The 11,126-nt window shown below is 33.4% G+C and overlaps 1 protein-coding gene across 2 annotated transcripts; it reads left to right on the forward strand.

Annotated features, from left to right (window-relative positions):
- Window positions 1-283: 283 nt before the first annotated feature.
- Window positions 284-10,686, forward strand: LOC123710229 (protein hairy). Of its 2 annotated transcripts, none has more exons than XM_045661998.1 (4): window positions 284-469; window positions 7,825-7,920; window positions 8,022-8,316; window positions 8,672-10,686. In XM_045661998.1, the coding sequence occupies exons 1-4, from the start codon at window positions 386-388 to the stop codon at window positions 8,947-8,949; spliced, it is 753 nt and encodes a 250-aa protein (XP_045517954.1). In that variant the 5' UTR covers window positions 284-385; the 3' UTR covers window positions 8,950-10,686. The 2 variants fall into 2 exon arrangements, with proteins under 2 accessions (XP_045517954.1, XP_045517955.1); XM_045661999.1 differs by having other exon boundaries at window positions 8,675-10,686.
- Window positions 10,687-11,126: the final 440 nt, after the last annotated feature.

Raw genomic sequence — 11,126 nt, forward strand, 5'->3', positions numbered from 1 at the left:
TCTATTTTAATAAAATACCTATAATTTACTATTTTATTATAAATAAAGAATAATCTCTACAACAATTTTTAGTTAATTTGCAAAAGTGACAGATGACTGTTATCTGTGGGTAATTTTATATGAAACCTTTAACTAATAATTAAAAAGAATGATAAATGCTTATTCAAGATTGGAACGCATGCATAAGCTGCAATTTGTTGGCTGTGGCATTACGACGCCCGTCGGACGTGAGCTGCAAAATGCATTTGCAAAGTAGCTTCAAAATTCAGTCGCGCGCCGAAGCTTGCACGCGACAGACGTGTGTCTAGGTTAACCGTAAACTTTACGTGAGATGCAGTGATTAGATAGAATAAACATTCGTGAATTGGTGACAATTATTGACATTATGGTGACTGGAGTGGCTGGCACGCAGGCTCATCCTGCAAACATGAGCTCAAATGGAGACCAGAAAAAAGGAGACAATAGAAGAGTGAGTAGTTTGAATAATTTATTTAAAGAAACGTATTTATTAAATTAAGGATCGTTGAAAAATTATGCGTTACGGAATTATTTCAATGTGTTAATTACTTAATTAATTTTTATTCTATCAGCAATGCTACTGCTGCATATACATTGCTTAGTTGAATTTTTACTAATTTATAGTTTATTTTGGTTCAATTCAGGGACAGGTTATTTAATTTGTATACAATAGATAAAATTATTTTAAATTTCGCGCCTGAACCGCTTTTATTTCTATATGTTTTGGTATAGTGGTAACAGACTACACTTTTTTTTAATTTACCCGAAGCGGATTCAGCCAATAACAATTTAAGACTCAAAATATTAGGAATGTCACTCCAAATTTGAGTAACTAACCAGTATTTAATACAAAAAATATTCCATAGATGATATAAATATTCATTCGATTTGCGTCAGAGCTTGCAATAGTACCTACAGGTTATTGTTGTCTAGTTATTATCTAGTCATCGGTAATAGGTAGTACATGAACATCCGTGACTTCAGTTCCGGGTTATGAATATTTTGATAAAACAAATGAAGGATAAAACCTAAACCATAATATGTAAAGAATTTTTGTAATACCAGTCAGTTATGATTTTAGATTATTGAAATGCCATGTTGTATTGCTTTTTATAACCATTGGTGGCACGTTGTATGTGTACATAATAATATAACCTTTACAATATGTACTTACTAGTAAACTATGTTTTTATATATGCTTTTACTGTACCTTAGTATACTTTATAGTTCGAAGAATTCTAAACTTTGAACAAAATGGTAAATAATAATTATTTATGGTATTTTATTAAGTAGGTATTCAATAGAATTAGTTCCATAAGATTTATGGATTTGCAAGTTTTAGACAACCCTACGCATAAAGTTTTTAACACAAAGAAACAATTAGTACCTAATCACGAGGAAACGTGAGGTTGACTTGGAAATGCGTGCGTCTGCGCCTTGCTCATGTTAAATGCTTTGGTACTTATTACACGTAGAAAATCATTTGAACACGTTGAGACAAAAAATAGTTGTCTATGGAGAAAAACAAGAACAAAATTGAATTGACAAGTTCGTAGGCTAACATAGAATTTTTTTTCTTTGATAAAATTTGATTTGAGTTTTCAATATAGTTTCCTTCGAGAGCGGTACAACGAATATAGTGGTCATCAATTTTTTTATAGTACAATTCTTCTTTAGCCTCAAAACAGGCGTCAGTTTTGGCGATTACCTATTCATCGGCGCATAATTTCTGTCTTGTCTAATAACTCATGTATTCTTGTTTATGTATAGCGCGACCATTTCTCATTTAATTCGTGTAGTTAACATTGAAGAATTGAGTTTCAATATTAAATTGTTCACTTTAGGAGTGTCGCCCCGCTTCGCCTAAAATCAAAAATTATTTTTTACGAATTGTATCAATTACGACCATTCTTTTGAATATAGAAACTTCAAAGTAAAGTAGTACTAGAGTCAGGACTGTTTATAGAACCTTTCCGAACTAGAACTAGAAACTGCAACTATAAGGAGAGCTTAATAATAGTATATTAACATTTTAATTTGAATATTTGTTATTGCTTCTTCTTTTCTAGGTCAGTAGATAATTTATTTCTAACGCATAAATATACAGTATTTACAATGTACTTAAACTACATAGCAATAATAAGAAATTCATAAACATAATTAAAACAAATTTAAATAGTTTGGTCCCTGTGGCCTTTAATAACGCCAGCATTAGGACACTGTATTGCGATACTTGTTCGTTGCGTGAGGAAAGCACCTAGCACTTTTCTAAGTAAATAATTAACATAAAAGTTTCAATAAATCCAGGCCTAGGTTTAATGTTGTTTTTTTTTCATTTCATGATATTCCATGCGTCAGAAAAGAATTCCAGTGAATCATGTCTTTGCCTTTGCTAACTAATACAGTAAAATGATTTTTATCTTGAAATAGTTTAATGATTCACTCGATTGAAAAACGCTGTGAAAATGAAGCTGGAACTTGCTTAGTCATAAGTGATCTTCCTTATTGCTAAAATACTTAATTACTTGAGCTAATAAAGATGACATTTTCATAAATTATTTCTTGTTCACAAGAAACAACAGAAACTTATTGCTTTAAAACTAAGTTGCACAGCTAAAAAATTGTTGCATAAAATACGGCTTAATTGTATAAATATGTGATCTCTTCCAGGCAAACCCGAGGGTAGGTCGTTTGAGTAAACTAATTTTAGTAGTGATAAAATAGTATTGTATAAATCAATGGAGATGTAATAAGATACCTTAAACATTTCTATTTTTTTCACATCATATTTGCAAAAACTTGCTTGAATAAAAAAAAATTGATAAGTGAATAAATAATATAAATTATTATTATGGAGTTCCAGAGTAGAATTCCGTAAAGGCTAGCTTTGTATCAACAAATATAGGCCACTTTGAACCGTAGTTTAAAACTTAGTACTAACTCTTTTACTCATTATCGTACTATAATTACTACCTATTAAATATTTTGTCCTTGTCACCGCGAATGAGACATAAGGTGACAAAATATTCTTTAGTTCGGACGTATAGATATTGTGTACATATCTATGTATACAATTGTACAACTTTCTATATCTACATGTACTATTTTTTAACTGACTACAAATGCCCAAGGAGGTTTACAATACGAGTCTGATATTTTTTTTATTAATAGTCTGTGCCCAAAGATAACCGTAGGGGGATTTTAGTCGCAGCATTCCTAATACATTTTTATGTTGACAACATTCTTATTTTATTGTAGTTCTACAGTAACTGTTAATGTTTTATATGAAGTAAATTAATTTGTGAATACATTAATTGACGACGTCGAATACGAATTATTTTAGTTCCCATAAAGCCAGTTCCCTTTCCTATCATATCTATTTTTGTAATTCGTCTGAAGAATGTTTTATATTACGAAACTTTGATTCACTAATGAAGACCCATCTTTAAAACGTACCACTAATTAGTGGATGCCAATAGAAGCGATAAAGAATTAAATGTAATTTGTTAGAGTGCCAGAGCTAATAGACCTCACCTTCTTTAATAGTAATCAACGAGTGTGGGCAACTGGGAACGTGTTTTGTAATATTATGTAATTGTCTATTATAAACGAATGTTTTTATTTTTATATCATATTAAAATATTTATCTGGTAACATACATCATACGGAATAGGTAGAATGACAATTTACTTTAATTGTCTATGAATAGAGTACAGTTATTTTTTATCTGTAGAGAATAAATACTCTGTAACCACCGCTGTGTTGACTCCTATTATATTTAAATGAATATATTATATTTTATATATAACTAATAAGAGGTAGTATGTCATTAAGATTTACTCAAACGTTATTTTCGAAAATAGAAAATTCAATTTAGATGCAACACAATAAATGTAACAAAAACCACCGATAACTATTAGCACAGACAATCAAAAGGCAATAATCTCAAGGGCCCATGAAATTGTTGGCCTTGCCAGCCCTGAAGCGCCAGACAATCATGATTCACGCCGCGTGGGTGGACGGAGTGGGCACCCGGTACCCGTAGGCTAATTGACGTGGGAACAGTCGCCCACTATGAACGTTGAATTATGTGTGGCCGATCGGAATGGTAGCCATGTTGTGGAATTAGAAGCGCATAGAATCTTCAAACCTGTTTCTGTGTCGGGTATTTTAGGAATAGTTTTGAGTATACTACCAAATGTACGCTATTGAAAGCATAGATTTTATTTGCAACCCGTATTGTTAATATGGATTCTTTTGATTGTATGAACAGTCCTTTCGTTTGGTTTTATAAGTCTACAGAGGCTGCTCAATGCTTAAAAAGTATTGCTATGAGTATTCGATTTTACCTATTGTTCGTGTACACTATTTGAATTCCGAACTGTAATACTTGAGAGCAACGCAATGCACGGATAATAAGAAATGTGCTTGAAAATATTTAAGGTGAGGCGCACTTGTCTAAAGAGTGCGGCGCGTCAAAGATTACAGAGTCACCGCAGTCGCATGCGCTTACGCACCTTATCGCCCGCCCACTATGATGACAGGGTACTACTGAGAATTAAATCCAACTCCACTTAACAAAATTTTAATTATTCAAAAGACATCATAGTTTAGTAAAAACTTATACGTTTTCTAACATTAAGAAATGATATTTAGACGTTGTTTTGAAAAGCACATATTCCTTTATCTGAGCTCTTATGTGTGCTGTAGGAACAATACATAGATTATGAATATAATTGTTGTTACACATAGTTATGCATATAATCATTAGCGGGCGTTGGTGCGAATCGTGAGCGTGCCGGAAACCGCTCCCACGCATTGGCACGCGCGCCCGCATACATCGGGAGGGCAAGCTATATTGTGCCAATTTACTGAATACTTGGTTTGAGGGTGACCATTTAATGCATAGCGCCATAGTCTATAATTTTTCATCCGTAAGACGTCTCTATCATTTGCCTCTGTGGTTCCTTAAATGTAATACAATATATAAGACCACTGTATTCGGTGGACACTCCAATACGATATTTAAAAAAAGAATTTATTTAAATTTTATAAAAATATATATTGGATTCGCAGGTTGACAAACTAGCCACTATTTTACTTTTATATTTTACAATACATTGTCCAACCACAATTTCCTCTGAGGGTTCTTTTATACTCGTATTTGGAATGTTTTTTAAATGATTCATTATGTTTTTCTAGTACGACAAACGTGGTATAGCAATATTGTAATTCGATTCGTTTAATTGAAAGAAGTGGGTATAAATTGTGCAATTGATTATATCTTGGCACTGTTCCTGTGAATATTTTGGGATTCAGCTATTAGTTTTAAATGTGTTTGCCTAGGTCAGGGTAGATCATTTGGTACGCTTTATTTTTATTTTTTTAAGAAAAAGGTCTCTCTGTTGTAAGGTAATGTTAATTACATCCATGAAATATTCCTTGTCATCAATCAACATTTTTTTCAAAAAAACACGGCCTATATATAGAGGGGATATAACTATAAGGATTAGTTATAAGTCAAAATGTAAGATTTCTTCATTTTTGGAAATCTAATACGTTTATCAAAACAAATTAATGTATATATAAACTATACTATCTAACACTGGGTGTGTGCCAACTTGTGGAAAATAACGAATTGAAAGTGACCCCTGAAACAGCTTATAGATTCAATTATATCTCTGTGTTTAATATATCCAAGAAATAATTCAATGAAATATTACGGTATCAGATACTGATATCAAACACTAGTTATCGCATCATTTTCAAAATCTAATACGTTTGACTTACAGTTACACACTTTGAGACAAGTCTCGACAATGAATCTTATTCTTTCACATAGAAACCAAAAACATAGTCCAAGGGTAAAATTATGCGGATATAATATATAAGTTCAGATGTCGGGAAACGACTATGTTAAAATATTAAAAATACAATTACTATCAATCTATATAACTGTATTTTAAAAATAAACATTTGAATGTCAGTAAAACAATTGTACATTTTACTTTCAAGAGAAGTAGTATGTGGTCTTAAAACTGATTTTATTCGTTGTATTGCATTACAGAAAGGAAATGCTTGTTATCGTTAAAGGTATATACTGCCACAGACGCCAAACTTTTCATATTTGTTTTGATTTTCTATTAATCCATTTTTAATTATTATTACTATTTAGGGTGTTACCACACCAATCGATCAATACTCGATAGATGCCATCGATCGATGGCAACACCCTTAGTGTGATGTTGTTTGACGGTAACATACATATTCCCTTGTATATGTGTCACCGGGCACCACCGGAGATTGAATAGTGATTGTAGACACGTGTGCCAGACGGCGCCGGTATTTAATTCCGTACGGGTTACCTCGCCAAGAGTTACGTAAAACGTCTGAATATTTATATATATTCAATTTGGTTCTGGTTATATATAATATAAAATCCTTGTTTCATTTGTTTGCCTCAAATAAGTGGGTTTCATCATGTTTAATGATGTAATATTTATCTTCGCTAAATTTGATCAAAATATAATATCGGAATGTAATAAAAATAATGCCCAGACGTGCTTAATTATATTTATTGTGGCACAAATCAGCAAGTTTAACTCGGGCAATCCGCAGTGTGACTAAAGTGTTTGATAACTTGCTGCCAGGCACGTGCCGAACTCAAAGACGTCACAAGGTCGTTTATGCTATTTAACTACATGACAAAGCCATACACGTCACTCTCTAGATAACTCATTAGTTAAACATACATTGGTAGACTTTGAATTGATTAACTTAATTACGTATACAACGTTATCACATTTGCACGTTGTCACGATCTTCAAATTCCTTTTTGCGAAGCAACGTTTAGGAGTATATTATCTCACGCAAAAACACATACACAATATTTTTTGTCACAAAAGCTTTCCTGCTTAATAGGTAATTGAAATAATCATAAATCATATTGCTTTAATTTTAGTAGCGCCTGCTTAAAAGTCAAAATAATTATTATTGTATTATCTTGATTTATTTCGACAAGCATCAGTTTGTTCCTGCACTTGCAGCCTGCAGGCATAACAGACTGGCAAAATGAATAATTTTTGTATTTTATAATATCGTGTTCGCTTCATGTTATCTCAATGCCACAATATGTGAGATTTGCATATAACTTGACAGCACAATGCGATTTTAAATACAATATACAATTTAAGTCTAGCCTTATTTGATGTGTAAATAATGAGCAAGGTTTTCGCATTAATGGACTAAATGTCATCTTAATTAAATCATACATTTACAATTGACAATTTACATCGAATGAGTTGAAATGAATCGGTCTACATTCAGAGGTACTACCACGCAATTACTGTTTTATAAGTCGCCCTTGAATGTTAGGTGTTTTCAATTAAGAAATAGCGAATTTCTTACATCCATGGATTCATAGGTAATTACGTCACGTGTTTACCGCGTGACTGAATGTCACGTCCAGTGAATCGACCTTCACCTTGACCAGCGCACGCGTCGTGATCATTGCTAATGTCTTCGGCGTGAGGCGTCACGCGTGTCTCGATAATCTTGCAGACTTCAGTTACTAATTAATATGATATTGCTGAATAAGATGGAATTTTGAATAGAGTTTTGTTGTTTCTATAGTCCTGTTACATGCAAATAATCGCTATAAATAATGCAGACGGACACATAAGGAGTGACTTGTAACATTATAACTAAAGTACATGAGTGTCAATCAAACGCAAATTGAATGACTTGCAACATTAACTTTTCCAATATACAATTTGCTGCAGTCTTAACGAATTACTTTTGTTACAGAGCAACAAGCCGATAATGGAAAAAAGGCGTCGCGCGCGCATCAATAATTGTCTCAACGAGCTCAAGGCGCTGATCCTCGATGCGATGAAAAAAGACGTAAGTATTTACTTGTCTCATAAAAACCACTTGACTTACTACTCGTAATGGCTGACGCGTTTGAAATTACCGTGAAATTCTTAACTGATTCTTTATTACAGCCCGCCAGGCATTCGAAGCTTGAGAAGGCGGACATTCTGGAGATGACGGTAAAGCATTTGGAAGGTTTGCGAACAGAAGGCACCGGGTCACCTGACAGGTTCAAGGCTGGATATCGTCATTGTGTATCTGAGGTTGCGAAATTCCCGGGTCTTGAGAATGGATTGAAAAGGCGACTAGTGAGACACTTGGAAGGATGTGTTAATGCAACAGGAAGCAGACCCGCTGCGGCGCCTACTCCTCCCTCTGATGTCGAAGACGTTAATCCTCCACAGCACTCGGCCATTTTTATCTCGGGTAAGATTTAATGGGTTTATATATATTTTTGGAATATCAACTTACATCTTTCACACCTCGTCTTTCTCTCTCTGACAGCAGCCATGGCATCTAACAATGTCTGCCTAATCTGTCTAATCTGCCTTAGGTTCTTGGAAATTCAACTTAAAAAATAAAATATTGTAACTTTAGTCATAACGCTTATTTAATATCATTTCTAATTGAGAGTGTCCATTAGCCTTCCGCCCGTTTGACCCGTGTTTTAAAAAAAATCTAATTCTCTCAGATCTCACTTTTTAAACTACACAGCATATTTTGCATGTACTACTTTTACTAATATGTAAAATATAGATTATAAATGTGACATTAATTTTAGCAGGTGCTGGTTCTGGCGTACGCTTGGTGCCCACGCGTCTACCCAACGGAGACATCGCTCTTGTACTACCAGCTGGAGTCAACGCTGGCACCCTAAGCGCCGTACCTTCTCTTGTACCTTTGTCGCCTCGAGGTGCATCATCGGCCGCGTCAGAGCCGCGATGTTTTTCCCCCGCTAGCTCAGGCTGGGATACACCCCCACCACCTACAGAGGAATCATCGCCTTTGGCGTTAGTTACTCGAAGACCCGCTGAAGAAAAGCCTTGGAGACCCTGGTGACACTCCCTTCATTCCTTTGCCTTATCTGTGATACATAATATTTAAAGTATAGTAGCTTAAATTGATCTGACTAGTTGCGAAGTTTTGCTTGCTTCTTCTTCTGTCTTTAATTTGAAATAATTCTTCCATGAGCATAGCATTACGATCATGACGTTGTGCCTTTAATGTTCTATATTAGGACAGCCTAATGTCGAACATCAAAGTTATTTTACAACACCATAAATTAATCAGGTTGTGGGGGCCATTATGACCCAGGTCAGATCATTTTAGCGCTATATGCGTAGTATAATAACTTGTAGGTGGTTTATAAGTGATCGAAAGTTCCTATTAATTAATTCGTGGTCAGTTGTATTAGTATCGCCATTTATATAGGTCTTCCCTTAGGTTAAGATTGTAAAATTTTGTGTATGACATCTATGGCAGTATTTCACAGAGAGGGACGATGTGTCCAATATATTAAAGTATATGTTGCACTTAGTGCCATATTATATTAGATTGTGAATGTTGAATTAATAGAGCACGCATTCTTTGTATAATCTAATTATAATGTACTAACTATACGATCTTTGAATTCGACGTAGAGTGTTCAAATCTGTGCATCAACGAAATATTTCTATATAAGACCGTGGAAAACATCGCGTGGAAACCGGACATTAAAGACCTACGTCATTCGCGAATCAGCGCCGGTAGTATGTGATTGCCAATAAGATGGTGAATCCGATGCCAATGGTCAGTTTTTGTACAAATTAGTACGGAAAGAACTACATCGAGATTGTATACCAATGCGTCGGGTTCGGTGTCGCTATTGATAGTTACAGTGCCTCTTAAACGCTGTTAAATATTATTAAAAAAATGTTTATCACGCGTAAATTGAACTCATTATAATAGATACGGTATATATAGGCAGGCCTTTTTTATTACTTCAGGCCCTCTCGAATCTCTCCTTTGTTTGAATAATTTTGATTATGATTATTAATGAACATCTTAAAAGTTCTGTAGTTCTGTGATTACCAAACGTTTTTATGTAAATTTTTCGATATTTCCAAAGCTTCTTTTCTTCCTGGCCCTCCTAAAAAGCCCTGCATATATATTGGGATCATTTTCCAACATTTAACATTAAAAATATTCCTTTAACAGGTAATGGTCATTTAGAGATACTATCAACTAGATATAAAACGTTGTATTTAATTATTTAACTAAGAATTCTGTGTGCCTTAAAATAAACAGCAAAGTCATAGTCTTCCATTATAATTTATTTTAAGTTGACGAGATAAATATTGCGCTCGTTTATAACAAAGTGTGTAAAGTATTTGTTTAATTATAACTAACATATTTTTTAGTTTATAGTGTTAAAATAGTTATATTAAACGTACTTATTGTTACCACGACATCTTTACCTGACCGGAAATCCAATTAAACCACTTAATCGAATCGAAACTTTAAAAATATAAGTAAAAATCTGAATCGCATTATTATGAATTAACAAGTTATGTGTACATTTTTAATAGCATTCGCGATTTTATAACCATTTCAATTTAATTGTAAAAATAAACGTCGATAAATGTCAATTTTGTTATTTAACGTTTTTGTAATATATTAAAATATGTGCATAAAAATACGGTAGGTATCTGTACCGGTACCTGTAGTTTTTATTATTACTTTACAAATGTAAGAAGTGATATTATGATAAGTTTACTCATAAGTACGAAAAGACATGTAATAAACATTTAAAATCATTGTGATCTTTTATTATCTCCACCCAAAGTTTACTTTTGAAAGGAAATTGAATGGCGTCTGTTTAAATAATAACTTAAGGCCGGGAACGGAATTATAGATCTTCAAGACCGTAACTCTTCACGGTAGACTGTGATGTAGGTATAGTTACATGAACATCATCAGAATATGATTAGTTTTACAATACGTACTGCTCAAGGATTGATAATAATTGTCTCAAATTGTTGTTCTATCTTTGTATTGTTTTATCTTGAAAGAAAACACTTTTTAACCGGATTGAAGCTATGTATTATTTTATTTTAATTATTATAAACTTTTAATTATTTTACATAATTAAAAAAAAATCCGACGTTTCGCGTGCTTTACAGCGTGCGTGGTCACGGTCACATGTAAAGCACGCGAAACGTCGGATGTTTTTTTTTTCAATGTGTAAAAGCTATCTT

This window comes from Pieris brassicae, chromosome 5, assembly GCF_905147105.1.
Source record: "Pieris brassicae chromosome 5, ilPieBrab1.1, whole genome shotgun sequence".
Lineage (NCBI taxonomy): Eukaryota > Metazoa > Arthropoda > Insecta > Lepidoptera > Pieridae > Pieris > Pieris brassicae.